The sequence below is a fragment of the Brachyistius frenatus genome, unplaced genomic scaffold (assembly GCF_029030835.1).
Source record: "Brachyistius frenatus isolate BFR_SWC_R1_liver_20210118 unplaced genomic scaffold, ASM2903083v1 Contig_151, whole genome shotgun sequence".
Lineage (NCBI taxonomy): Eukaryota > Metazoa > Chordata > Actinopteri > Embiotocidae > Brachyistius > Brachyistius frenatus.
In genome coordinates, this window is record NW_027210750.1 from 729,647 (window position 1) to 743,855 (window position 14,209).

General features: G+C 50.9%; 1 protein-coding gene and 1 non-coding gene across 2 annotated transcripts; both read right to left on the bottom strand.

The window, feature by feature from the left end:
* Nucleotides 1-676: 676 nt before the first annotated feature.
* Nucleotides 677-12,464, bottom strand: kpnb1 (karyopherin (importin) beta 1). Its single transcript, XM_069716011.1, has 22 exons — nt 12,087-12,464; nt 10,993-11,051; nt 9,196-9,378; nt 8,910-9,110; nt 8,298-8,450; nt 8,102-8,161; nt 7,923-8,012; nt 7,714-7,824; nt 7,521-7,622; nt 7,213-7,437; nt 6,838-7,029; nt 6,630-6,760; nt 6,401-6,548; nt 6,225-6,296; nt 5,985-6,129; nt 5,820-5,902; nt 5,333-5,440; nt 4,947-5,090; nt 4,761-4,866; nt 4,373-4,487; nt 3,622-3,783; nt 677-2,190 (listed from the first exon to the last, which is right to left on the bottom strand). Coding segments are annotated over exons 1-22 (2,631 nt in total). The 5' UTR covers nt 12,127-12,464; the 3' UTR covers nt 677-2,189.
* On the bottom strand, nt 4,574-4,714 carry LOC138631285 (small nucleolar RNA SNORA79). The gene has a single exon (XR_011311713.1). It is a non-coding gene; the product is annotated as a small nucleolar RNA SNORA79 (small nucleolar RNA).
* Nucleotides 12,465-14,209: the final 1,745 nt, after the last annotated feature.

Sequence of the window (14,209 nt, forward strand, 5' to 3'; positions counted from 1 at the left end):
CCTGTTCACCTGCAGCTTTATATTAAAAATAATATTTCCGGTTATATGCAGCAGGTGAAAACAGAAAAAAATTAGTGAAATTTTAACCGATTGTTTTTATTTGCTCGTGTTTATTTAATTGTTTGCAGTTTCTCTTCTGAGGCCGAAATATTTTTCGAACACGTTGAAACAGATATTTTCTCATTGATTGAATGTGAGGACAAAAAAAAAAAAAAAAAAAACTGACCAAATTAAAAATAGTTTCTGCCCTTTGAACAACTTTAAATTTTAAAACTCCTGAATCACGTCCCTGCAGCGCCCCCTGCTGCGTGGAGGCCAGCAGCTGAAGTCTAATCAAAAACCAGCTCCGAATTATTGACTGATCAGCTACAAATATGTGAAATTAGATGAAACTGTTGTTTGTAATTAATAAAAATGTCTTCTAACAGTTTTATCACAGCATCACGTGGATGTTAAGACATTTGTAATCAAATAAATGGTTAACTGTCACAAGTTTAGTTCTACAGTAAATAAAAAAGTTAAAATAAAGAAAAACTCAACTAATAATCACGTCTTTTTGCCCACAACAACAGAAACTTCTGATCTGATCACCTTTATATTTTAATTATCGAGGCTTTTATTTTGTATGCTGACAGTAAGCGTGGTGGTGAGAAGAAGAAGCAGCAGCAGCACAGGGTTCAGTACAATATAGACTTTATTAGTTCACTAAAGTTGAATATGAAATAAAAAGCAGATTGGCTTTAAATGATTCACAATTCGAGTTGCCAGGTTCATCATGTCAACACAGGAAGTACGTCCTCCCTACGGCTGCCGCACCTCTACAAAATAAAAGGCGGAACAACTTCACACAAAGTTTGAACTGTTCAGGTGGTTTCTGATCCGAGGCTGCAGCTCGTGTCGGATTATCGGTACTGACCCGGAGTGAAGTGATCCAAACGTGGAGTTGAGGTGGGCCGGCGGCGGCACTGAGCGCGCTCGCAGGGTTTCTTGTGATTTTCACTACAAACTCAGTGTCCCCAAAAAAAAAAAAAAAAAAAAAAAAAAAGAAGTCCAGCAGCGCGGAGCGGCCGCTGAGCAGTGAAGCGAGTTAAAAAAAACAAAAACAACAACAAAAATTATGGTTCTTTGTGGCGTCGAGTAAACAAACTGACAGTGGGAGGCGGCCAAAGTTCAGCATCCAATCAGCAATCAGTCCAAACGTTTGAGTCCAGGAAGTCCAACAGAGAGAAAAAAAAAAGAGCAAAATCACCAGAAGTGCTCGGGGAATGTTTCAGATCATTTTATTGTTTTTAACTTTATTTTCATCATAGCAATGGAAAAATAGAACCTTTTACAAACGTCTTCAATTCTCTGAAATCTTTTAAACAAGCAAAAATGGTGAGTGACCCCTTTTCCCAAAACCACGTGCAGCGGGAAATCAAACCGGAAGCAGCCGGCCGCGCCGACGGGCCACGGCTACGCTAAACTAGCTCCATTTGGCACTCGCTCCTCTCGGGATTCGCTGTACTTTTATTTTGAAGGAATTTAGTGCTGCCGTTCAGATAAGAGCGTCGAACACAGAAGACGGAGCGGGCGGAGGGCGTTTTGTCCGTCGCGTCTCCGCCGCCGTTCTGGTGTCCGGGAGAAGAAGAAGAAGAAAAATAAGAGCAACAAAAAAATCTAAAGTTTCCACAGAAGAAGTCCACGAAGTCGCTCGTTCGTCTCCGGTTCCACACAAAGTCGGAAGGTTCTCGTCGTGTCCGAATCCAGTTCCCCCTCCTCCCCTCCCTCCCTCAGCGTGGGGGGGGGGCGGCGGCGGGTCGGTGACATCATCGTGATGTCGTAGGAGAGCCCAGCTACACGGCGAGAGAGGTGGATTGTGGGAGGAGGAGGGGGGCAGGTTGTTGTTGTTTTTTAAGGGGGGGAGGGGAGTCAGAGTCCAGTCCACAGGCCGTCCAGGAAAGGGGGGGGGGGTGTTGCCTGCTGGAACTGAAGGTGGTGTGATGTCATCGTCTCTCGCTCGCTCGCTCACACGTCTCTCTCTCTCTCTCGCTCACACACAGACACTCATCTCACTTCATTTCACTTCATCTCACTTCATCTCACTTCTTCTGCTCCGACCGACACAGAAGACTTTAATTCCAGGGGGGCCGTTTGTCCTCCAGGTCACTGATGTCCAGCTCGGATCGCTCCGTCCCCGACCAGCACCATCTGAAACACAACCGGAACCAGGAACCGAGTCAGAACCATCTTAAACACAACAGAGTCAGACAGTAAACCTTCATTCAGCAACATTCCACAAAAACACAGATCGGGGAATAAGCCAGGATTTTCCAGGTATTCTGGTTTAATTAAGCCTTGATTCGGTTTCAGGAAAACCTTGACATCCGTTACCATGGCGATCTACTCTGTACAGCTAACCTGCTCCAGACCAGGTTAAAGGCCACGCTAACTTAATCTTGGTTCACCGTGATCAGAAAGCAGTTTCTTAGTTACTCCGTTTTCTCGTGTCAGTCGGACATTTAACTTTAAAAAGTAGTAAAAAAAAAAGTTTACGATCATGAAGATGTTTCCTGGACCGGATCGGCAGATGAAGCCAGGATGTTCTGACCCAATTCGATCAAGCCGGGCTTCACGGTCTGATCTGGATTACTTCATTCTGCTACTGTGAAACAGGTTCCTGGTTGGTTTGTTGGTTGGTGTCAGAGGTTGTGGTTGGTTTTTTGGTTGGTGTCAGAGGTTGTGGTTGGTTTGTTGGTTGGTGTCAGAGGTTATGGTTGGTTTGTTGGTTGGGTTCAGAGGTTGTGGTTGGTTTGTTGGTTGGTGTCAGAGGTTGTGGTTGGCTTGTTTGTTAGTATCAGAGGTTGTGGTTGGTTTGTTGGTTGGTGTCAGAGGTTGTGGTTGGTTTGTTGGTTGGTGTCAGAGGTTGTGGTTGGTTTGTTGGTTGGTGTCAGAGGTTGTGGTTGGTTTGTTGGTTGGTGTCAGAGGTTGTGGTTGGTTTGTTGGTTGGTGTCAGAGGTTGTGGTTGGTTTGTTGGTTGGGGTCAGAGGTTGTGGTTGGTTTGTTTGTTAGTATCAGAGGTTGTGGTTGGTTTGTTGGTTGGTGTCAGAGGTTGTGGTTGGTTTGTTGGTTGGTGTCAGAGGTTGTGGTTGGTTTGTTGGTTGGTGTCAGAGGTTGTGGTTGGTTTGTTGGTTGGGGTCAGAGGTTGTGGTTGGTTTTTGTTGGTGTCAGAGGTTGTGGTTGGTTTGTTTGTTAGTATCAGAGATTGTGGTTGGTTTGTTGGTCTCAGAGGTTGTGGTTGGTTTGTCCATCACTCTGTCAGAGTGGTGCATGATTTCTCTTCACAGACCGAACACACAATCAGCTGCTGATACCATCTGTTTACATGCAGACTCATGTCAGATTCCTGCGATTTGATTGGGCTGAGCTAGCCTGGCTCCGCCCACCCACCACTCACAGCTTTCTGTGATCACAGCGTGGCTCGTATTAACGTTCATTGAGCCACTCCGAAGGCCAACCAATCAGAGACCAGTGTCTGGTTCATTGTGTGTGTGTGTGTGTGTGTGTGTGTGTGTGTGTGTGTGTGTGTGTGTGTGTGTGTGTGTGTGTGTGTGTGTGTGTGTGTGTGTGTCTCTCTCTCACCAGGCCTGGCTCTTGAGCTTGCGCAGCTCCTTGGTGGCCCAGGTGGCCAGCGTCTTGGTCTTGGTGGTCTTGGAGCGCCGACCCTCCGTCAGCAGGTCGTTGATGAGCGGACGAACCTCCACCAGCTTCATCACGTCTTTACCGAACGCAGTGCACAGGTCTCTGCGGACAGACAGACACACACGTCAACAACAAACAAGATTACTGTATTGCGCAGATATTTAAAGGTTGATTGTGCAGGTGTAGCTGCACAATCAAAGGTGTAAAACAGACTTAAACAAAACAAACACTTTGAAAACAGCTGCTGGATTCATTTCCTATCAATAACCTGATTGATTGATCAGCAGGTGTTTGTTTGTTTGTTGGTCTCAGAGGTTGTGGTTTGCTTGTCCATCACAGTGTCAGAGTGGTGCATGATTTCTCTTCACAGACCGAACACACCTGAGCTCATCCATCTATCAACCACCCAACCAACGGGTCGGGTCTATGGACCTGATCCGCCTCCAGGACTCTGACCTCATCATCAGGTCCAGGATCTCTTTCACGCTTACATCACCTGTTCTCAACTCCATCAATTGACCTAGAGTTTCCCCATCCACCTGTCAATCATCCCACTGGCCCCACCTCCAGCTATCAATCATCCCTCTGGCCCGCCCCACCTGTCAATCGTCCCCCTGACCCACTTCCACCTATCAATCATCCACTAGCACCACCTCCACCTGTCAATCATCCCTCGGCCCCGCCTCCTTACCCGATGAGTCCTGCGGCGTTGGCCACGACTCCGTCAGAGTGATCTTCATCTTCAGCTATGTGATGGATGAAGGAGAGGATGAACTCCACCCGGGGTTGCACCAACATGACATCAGCTGGAGGAGGAAAGTGGGGTGGGGGGGGGGGGAGGGGGTTAAACATACAAATCCAGAAGTCTGTTTTAAATTTCATCTGTTTGTTTGTTTGTTGGGTCTCGCAAAACCAGAAAGCCGTTTGTTTCCGGCTGCAGCCTGCAGCTCTCTGGGTGAAAAAGACCCGAATCTCTATGCGACATCGTAAAATCCTCCTGACTCACTACGGACAGGAAGAGGAACCGACGTCACCTGATGTGCGCGTGTGTGTGTGTGTGTGTGTCTCATCTGTCTTACGGTGGACGTTCTCCTGGTCCCCCTTCAGGCCCTGGATGATTCCGGTGTACGCCTCCAGACAGCCCTCCCTCAACTCATTCAGGTAGTCCACCATGTCGTAGTCCGTCTGGAACACAGGAGAGAGTGAAGAAGGAGGAGGAGGAAGTAGGAGGAAAAGGAAGAGGAGGATGTCCCTCCGGTGTCTACCTTGTCCACCTGAGCCTGGGACGCCTGTTGCAGCGTGTCCAGGACGATGTCCAGGTACTTCTTGAACTCTCCTCCGATGGCCAGAGCGATGTCTCCGAACGCAGAGAGGATCTGAGGCTTCACCGACCGGTGGACGTTCTCGTTCTGGACACGCAGAGACAGAAACGGTTAGAGGACGGACGGAGGGGGCTACAGGTCACAGAAACAGAACTGGGACAGGAAGTGATGAAGAGGAGGGAGGCAGCATGAGGAAGAGGTCTCAGATAAACGTGGTTTGTTTACATCATGATCAGCGTGGTGCATGATTTATCATCACAGACCGATCAGCTGATCCATCAGGGACACAAGAGGACAGACAATAGGACAGACAAGAGGAGTGTCCTCACCCCAAGGTTCTCCAGCAGCAGCTGCATGATCTCATCACAGTAAGGCAGGATGTTGGACATCAGAGCTCTGCAGAGGTCACACACCAGACCGACGGCCGCCAGACACACCTGCAACACACACCATCAATAACACAACACCGATCACAAGCCTTTTCAACATCAGCAAACAGAAACAAATTCACACTTTTCATCAACCAATTAAATCTCTGATGAACCGGTTTGTGTTTGAATAAAGTTTCCTCCAGCGGCTGATCGCTCAAAAAGAATCTTCGTCTGTTCAGAGACATGAAGAAACACGTTTGTCGCAAACTGAAATCACAGGAAGTTCACACTTTATCGTCGTTCAAGTTGTTTAGTCGACCGTCATTGTTACCGTAGAGCTGAGCTTGTTGAGAACATGAACAGAGGCAGCTGTAACCGCGGTTACCGCACACAACCACGGAGGCAACTGTAACCGTGGTAACCGTTTGTTTGTTTAGAGTCCTACCTGATACTCGGCGTAGTTCTTCAGTCCGATACCCAGGAAAGGCTTGAAGGCATCCATATATTTCTGGAAGTCGCTGCCCAGAACTGGAAGAAGAAGACCCATCAGTCAGCATGACAGCGCCCCCTGTGGTTCGGGTGTTCACAGGTGAGCGTGAGGCGGCCGTACCTTCAACCAGCGTGGACACGGCCATCAGAGCGTCCTCCTGAACGCCCCCGGAGCCGGCGGTGCTCTGGAACATCCGGAGCAGAGACGCCATCACCACGTCCGAGATCTGCAGAGCGTCCTGGTGCTGCACCTTCCGGAGGACGTTCTGCAGAGACACAGGAAACGCTCAGAACCGTCACAATAAGAGCCTGGGGGCGGCGGCGGCGGCAGCAGCTACGGCGCTCAGGTGCGCTGCCTCACCTGTAGAGTGGCACACAGCAGCGACTGCAGGTCGTTGAACTGGATTCTGTCTGAGGTGCTCTGGATGTGAGACTGCAGACACAGGAAGTGACATCACGTTAAGAACGGAGGACAGGAGGGAGTTTTGTTTTGAAGTCTCTCCACAGAACACAGAGGCCCCGCCCCCTCCACCTCACCTCCATCTGCAGGACCTGCTGCAGCCGCTCCATGATGACCAGCGTGGTCTTCTGGACCGCAGGGTAGCAGTCCTTGGCGCTGTTCTTGACGATCTCCATCAGCGCCTCGTAGGCGGCGGAGCGCAGGTTGTTCTGATGACCGTCAGGTCTGAGACACCAACACAAACACTGAGTCACGGGAAACACTCCGACTCTGGAGAACTCGACCAGAACCACGGTGCCGTCCTACCTGTCGGTGGTCTCCAGCAGTTTCTGGACGATGATCTCGAAGGACGAGGACAAGCAGTAGGTGCTCGGCTCCTCCTGGTCCTCCGCCGCGTCCGTGGCTTCGTACGCTGCCTCTGCCAGCGACGAGAAGGCCTGTCGGGAGGAGACACGTTGTTAGTGATGTCACCTGTCCGTCATCCAACTCAAGAGAACTCAGCCCCGTCGCTCACCCAGCACACGTTGGACGCCACTCTCGGCTCCGCCCCCAGCCCCTCGATCAGGCACTGCAGCAGGGGCGCCAGGTATATATCGTTGATGGCAGCTTCAGGCAGCAGCTCGCAGATCCTCCCCACCGTCCACGCCGTTGTGTCCCTCACCACCACGCTGGGGTCCTTCATCAGCTCGATCAGGGTCGGCATCGCCTGGGGAGGGTCAGATGGGTAGTTAGTGACTGGGTAGTTACCTGTAAACAAGCGGTTTGAGCTGGTTGGTTAGTGATGGGTTACTAAGTAATGGGTGCGTTACCCGTATAACAGCAGTATGAGCTGGTTGGTTAACGGCTGTTTGGTTCCTTAATGACTGGTGACCAGTGACGGCTTAGTTACCTGTATAACCAGCGGTTTCAGCTGGTTGAGCTCGGGTCCTTCCAGGATGGATCCGAAGGCCATGACGGAGGCGTCCCGGTAGCGCCAGTCGGGGTGTTTGATGTGTTCCTTGATGAAGGGCAGGACGTGAGGCACCACGTCGTCCTCACAGCAGGTGGCGAGCAGCATCAGACAGACGCCGGCCGCCTTACACGGGTTCCAGTCGTCGTCGTCGTCGTTCTCGTCCTGCAGACGGTCAAACAGGAAGTAGAGGTTATAGACGGCCTGAGACGTGAACACCTGAAGGTCAGAGGTCAGAAGTGGGGTACCTGCTTGGTGAGGGTCTGGGTGAGGATGGGGACCAGGTACTGCAGAGCCCCTTTGGCGTAAAATTTACTGGTGTGCTCGGGGGGGCGTCCTTGCTCCGAGGCCTGCCATTGGACGAGAGGAAACAGGAAGAGATAAATAAACAAGCGACGGTGTGACTGTTTGAGTGCTGATGGATGACGTGACGCCTCAGACCTCCGAGGCCTCGATGGCCAGGTCCATCTCCTCATCGCACACGTTGGACCAGAACTCGATGCCCTGCAGGGCCACCTCATCGATGTCGCTCTTCATCGCCTCGATGGTGATCTGAGGGGGGATGAGGAGGGATTAACCTCTGAACTCTGGCAGCAGAACTACACGCGTGCTAAATCAAGCCGTTTGTATGTTGTAACGGGTCGTCTTACCGCGAACAGAGCCGGGCCCATGTACGTCTCCATGTACTGATAGTACAGAGACATGATCTTCACCAGGTTCTGCAAAGCTGCCACGCGCACCTGAGAGCAATACAGGAAATGGGTGAGGAGGGGGTCGAAGGTCACGCAGGGAAACGTGTGGGCGGGTCAAACGTGTGCGGGTTACTCACTCTGGTGTCGGGACACTGGGTCGCCTCACAGACCACCTGCATGATGAAGTGTCGCTCCGTCTGAAACACAAGCAACAGGTACTAATCAATGATAAGATCAGAACCACCATCTGTTTACAGAGTTTTAAATGACTTCAAATGTTGGGAAAAAAATTCCACCAGGTGCGAGCAGGTGAAGACGGCTGTGTGTCGTCACCTCCTTGTCGAAGTTGGCCCTGGTGAACTCCAGTGAGTTGAGCAGCGCGTTGGTGGCGGCCAGCTTGACGTTGTTGCTCGGCTCCTCCTTCCTCATCCCCTGGATGATGGCCGTCAGGATCTGGTTGGCGTTCTCCTGCAGCTGCTCGGGGTCCTGAAGGAAACACAGGTGAGAGAGCAGGTGAACCCGCCGATCACTACGGCTGATCCAGGAGGGGGAGGGGGGGAAACAGAAAAAAATACGACATCACAACCACAGTATACCAATCAGAGAGTCTGTAGGATGTGATGTCATCAGTTGGATCTTTTCTTTTGAATGAGCAGCTCGAACAGCAGTGAAACACTGGAGCTGCTTTCTGATCTGCAGTTTGATTAGTCAGGTCTGATAATGAAAACATTTTAATCAGCCTTTGTGCTTTTATTGTGTCGTTTCCTGCTGCCTGTTTGTACTTCCTGTGTCTCTCTCTCTCCGATCTGCAGTTTGATTAGTCATGTCTGACAATAACAACGTACTTTCTTCTTCCTTTCTGCTTTTATTTTGTTAGTTTCCTGCTGCCTGCATGTACTTCCTGCCTCCCTCTGTATGCCCCCTCCGCCCGCCTCCGTCACTCACGATGTCCTGGCAGATGTATCCGATGGCCTCCAGCGTGGACTCCTTCATGTGCTCGGTGCTGGACGGGTCCGTGACGTTGGCCACCAGCTGCGGGATCAGTTCGGGCCACTGGTTGACGGGGATCTCGGCGCAGGCGATGCCGGCGACGCACTGCGATGCCGAGCTGGGCCGGTACGTCTCCGTGCCCAGAGTCTGTAAAACCTGAGGACACGGACGGAGATGTTAAGAGCGGCGGTGGCGGGACGTTACCCCCTCCCCCACATTCCCCGAAGGTTCCCGTCCTCACGTAGTTCTTGATCTCGCGGCGGGCGTTGCCGTCGATGGCCAGCCATCTCTGCTGGTACTGAGTCTTGACGTCGGGGTCTTTGGAGGTCAGAGAGTTCTTCACCTGCAGGCCGGACGCCACACGAGCCACCTGAGTGTTCCCCGGGTTCGCCAACACTTTGGACAGCTCCACGAGGAAGGTGGGCTGAGGAGGAAGAGACATTATCTGGTTAATACGGTTTAGATGTCAGACATGGGTGGTGACTTTATTAGGAACACCTGCGACTTAAAAAAACCCCTAAAAAAACACCTTTTGATTCTACTTCCTGTTTGGTTCTGAGGTCACAGTGGGCGGGGCTGTACAGAACATCATATCTATAAGTGTTCCTAATCATCTGCCTCCTCATACATGTTAAACGGGGCTACTTCCTGTTTGCACTCATTGAACTTTAACTTCTAACTGGACCAGCTTTAAGTTCTGGTTCAGGAGCCGGACTGGTTATTGAACCGAGTTCGGGTGGATCAGACGTTCCGTCACAGCTTTTAAAAGCTTCATTAAAAGTTTCAGAGGCTATAATGAGCATCGAACATCAGATTTCCTGACTGCCCTTCGTGACAGTGAAGTGGTCTCGGCGAAACAGGAAGTGCCTGCAGACCGACAAACACTCATCTGTGCTGAATCAGGCCGATGTCCTAGCATGCCCTCTGAGGCAGCCGGCCTCCATGACTCAACAGAAGACCTGTCTGACTTCCTCCACCCTCCTCAGAGCTCCGCCCACTTCTCAGTGAAACAGCTGCTTCACAAACATCTGGACAGCATCGTTTCTGACAGCTCCACGGACCAACGGGACACTGAACATGTCACAGAGGAATCCGAGCGAGCACTTGGCGACGCCGCCGTTGCTTCGTCAGCATTTTCCAGCAATGAGGAAGCAGGAAGAGCTGTGATTGGCTGCTGAGATTCATCCCAGAGACCGAGCAGGAAGTATTGGATCAATAATCACCAGTAGAGTTGATTTAAAGTCTCGGGGCGTGAAGAACTGATAACTTAGACGATATCTTGTCTCATATCACGACACAACAGAATATTTATCACTTGCTCGTTGTTATAGTCAAGTTTTTTTTTAATTCATCTTTAGTAAAATAAATGTAAATGTTATCGCTATCGGACACCTCAGAAGTCAAAGAGGAAGAATAGTGGGGAAGTTTGTCCGATGACCTCGCTCTGTGCCACGATTGGCCCCGCCCCTCATTTGCTGCCCAGATTATGGAAATACAAAATAACGACTAAAGAAAACATCAGAAGGAGCTCCGAAGTCTCCTGGTGAGTCGACCGGCTGCCGTTTAACACGTGAAGGTCGTTATTAATGAAATGTTGTCATCACAAACTCGGTTCTTACGACCCGATCTGAAGGTCGCTGCAGAACCCTCGGTGTGAAGTAAATAACACTTACAGACACGTCACTCTTTAATACTTTTATTTTTTACGGTAGCTGCCGTTTTAATAACTGATTTTTTTTTTTTTTGTGGTACCAAATCGTACAAAGACGGTTAATTTCCTGGCTGTCGTCCAGATGACCTTTGACCTGCTGATGGACCCTAAAAAAAAAAAACAACGCTCACAAATATCGAAGTTTTCAGTTATTACAGATATTTAGTGGAGCTGGATGGGAGGTGGAGGGGGGGGGGGGGTCCAGCTGTCCTCCGCTCCTCTCCCCCCCGGTCCCCGCTCCAGCTGTCGGTGTATCTGCAGCAGCGGGGCCGTTAGCCTCCCTCCCCTCCCCCCCGGCTCACCTCCACCTCACACCGGCAGACTCACCAGGTTCTCCACCGCCGCCTGCTCCAGAAACTTCTGAGCCGCCTCCAGTTCATTCCGATCTGTGGGGTGGGGGGAGGAGGAGGAGGAGGAGGGGAGGAGAGGGGGAGGAGGAGGAGAGGGGGGAGGAGGAGGAGGGGGAGAGGGGTTATTCAATGTGATGTTAGCTGATTAGCTCCGGCTAGCAAGGCAGGCTAACACACGGTGCTTCTCAATGAGCCCAAAACCGAGTGGTTCAACCGGCTTCACGAATCACACGGCCACCGTCCCCGTCCACCCCCCTCCCCCTCCCCCCCTCCGCCGCCGCGTGATAAGAGATGTTCAAAGTTCACGTCTCCGCGGCGGAAACACCCGGTGCGGCTGGAGAAACACCCGCCGCGGCTGCAACATGCGTGTTAGCCGCCGTGCAGCCGGAGCCTCGGCGGCTAGCGAGCTAGTGCTAACGTTAGCCAGCGGGACACGCTTCCGTTGACACAAATAAAAAGTTGTGAGGACGAACAGCAAACCGGCTCTAACCGCGTGAACTCGGGTCAAAGCCGCGGGGCGCAGGTGACTCCACGCCCGGGGGGACTTTTCTCGGCTCGCGGCAGCTTTAAAGTGCCGTCAAGCGGGGGACAGGCGTGCGCGGAAGCGGCCGACGGCTAACCGCTAACAGGCTGGCAACGGCTAGAGCGGGCACGGGCAGGGTCGCGGCTCCGGAGGAGGCTTCCCCCCGCAGCGGGGAGATCACCTCCGCGGAGCCGGGCGGCGACGCGACCGCGACGATGACAACCCGTTTAGGAACCGCCCGGGCGGGCCGGCCGGTGAACGCCGCCGCCGGGGCTCGCGATTAAAAACGCCGGACAGAGTGCGATGTCACCAGCGGTGCCAGGGCCGGGACGCTAGCTGGGTTAGCACGAGCAGCTAGCAGCCCGCTAACGAGGCAGTTCCCTCCACCAAACTTTCCCCGGTCCACCGGAGAGCCCGGCGCCGCCGGCCCAGCACCGGAGCCCCGGGAACAACGCCCCGGGGTCCCAGGCCGCGATACGTACGCGCGCGTTTCTGTGTATGTGTGTGTGTGTGTGTGTGTGCGTGCGGGGCGCGGCGCCGACATTCACCTGGAGAGACGGTTTTCTCGAGGATCGTGATGAGCTCCATTCCGCCCCGGCTGCCTCTCGCGCTTCACTCGGACACTTTCGGTTGCCGCGCAGCGCCCTCGGAGCAGATTAACGTTTCCTCCACGGAAGATCGGTAGGAGCCGGGCCGCGGGGCGGGATCGGTCGGTGCTGGAGGAGGAGGAGGAGGAGGAGGTTTCCCCCGGAGCTTCGCGCGGTGTTGTTGTTGTTGTTGTTGTTTTGTGTTGTTTTCACTCGGATGGAGCGGGAAACGTTAACGGCCGCGGCGCAGAGTAACGTCTCGTAGCTTCACCACCGCCCGTTCGCATCCTGTGTTGTCGGGAGGGAAAGGGCCGCGCGCTTCTCTCCCGCGGAGGGATATCACGCACTGACGCCTGGAGGGCGACGCGCTGCCTTCAGGGACCGTCGGAACACCTTAAATCCCTGCAGTTCGTTTCGCAGAGAAATTATTATACTGTATTACGGGTGTAGATATTTTTATTCTTTTTTTTTTCTGTTATTTAAACGGCTCATCGAAAACTCCTCCTGAAAAGGAATGAAATTTAAAAAAAAAAAAAATGTTCTCCTTGTCATACAAAAAAAAAAAAAACAATGGTCGACAAAGAACCAAGGAGAACTTCAGAGTAGATAGAAGATGAAACTCAAACGTTAAACTGCGCTGTGGGACCTGAAGACTACCCAGGAACTCTGCAGCCAAACATGCTGGACGGTGTTAGAAAGCTCCGTGTCAGTCACAGGTCAAAGGTCATGGTGCTTCCAACATTTTCAGGAGCCAAAACACACCGCTGAAAGCAGCCAGAATAGATCGGGACCAAACGTTGGACTGTTGTGAAGGTGCCTTCTAAGATTCCTGATCTTAATGCTGTCAAACGTCTACAGAGCTGAAACCTGAGACAACTGGAACCGCTGAGAAACAAAGTTTGAGAAAATTATAATATTTAGTATTTTACGAGGCACACTTGAACGCAGCAGGCCACTCCTCTCATCGTTCTCCCGCGCGGCCCCCCATTACTCCTTTTTGGCGCACTGAGTCTCGCAAGCGCACAAATGCAAGCGCATGGATCAAAACTTGTAATAAAAAATAAAAAAAAAACAGTTCAAACTTTTCAAATAACACAAACAAGACGAAAGAAGTTTCAGGTGTTTGATGAAAACAATCGATAAAGATGCTGAAACCGAAACTGACAAAGGAGGAGGCGGTGTTTCTGGATCATGTTTCTGGTTTCTTCTTTGGAGACTTTTAACCTGCATTTGTGGACACAGCGATGAACTGTGTTCACAGACGATGGGTTTCAGAAGTGTTCCTGAGCCCATGCAGTGATTTCCACTCCAGAATTGTGTGTTTTTAATGTAGTGCTGCCTGAAGGCCTGAAGATCACCAACATCCAATATTGGTTTCCAGCTTTGTCCCTTGTGTTCAGAGATTTCTCCAGATTCTCTGAATCTTTTAATGATCTTATGAACCGTAGACGATGAAATCCACTAATTCTTTGTAGTTTTACGTTGAGGAACATTATTCTTAGATTGTTGCACTATTTGCCCACAGTCTTTTCACAATGGTGAACCCTTCCCTGTCTTCACTGCTGAGACTCTACGTCTCTGAAATTATCTTTTTATACCCAATCATGTTACTGATCTGTTGCCGTGGTAACTTAATTAGTTGTGAGATGTTCCACCAGGTGTTTTTGTTTTATCATCTTTACACAACTTTCCCATTGTTTGTTGGACTCGGTCACGACTTTTTTTGAGATGTGTCGCTGCCATCAAATTCAAAATTTTGGTAAATTTCTCCCTCTCAACCTTTGATATGTTGTCTTTGGTCTATTTTCAACGAAATATGAGTTTACAAGATTTACAAATCATCACATTCTGTTTTTATTTACAGCTTCCCAACTTTAACGAAAGCGCGGTCGTACCTGAAATGTAAAACGTTGTGCATCGGTGGTTGAAACTTGCAGGTCAGACAATAAACTGAATATAAATACCGACAAACCTAAAATCATGTTTAATGATGAGAGACGCAGGCTGTAAAAACAAACTCGTTGCTTCTTTATTAGTCATTTTACAGTAGTCACTCATACGTAGCTGCCTTGAGTTGGTCTTTT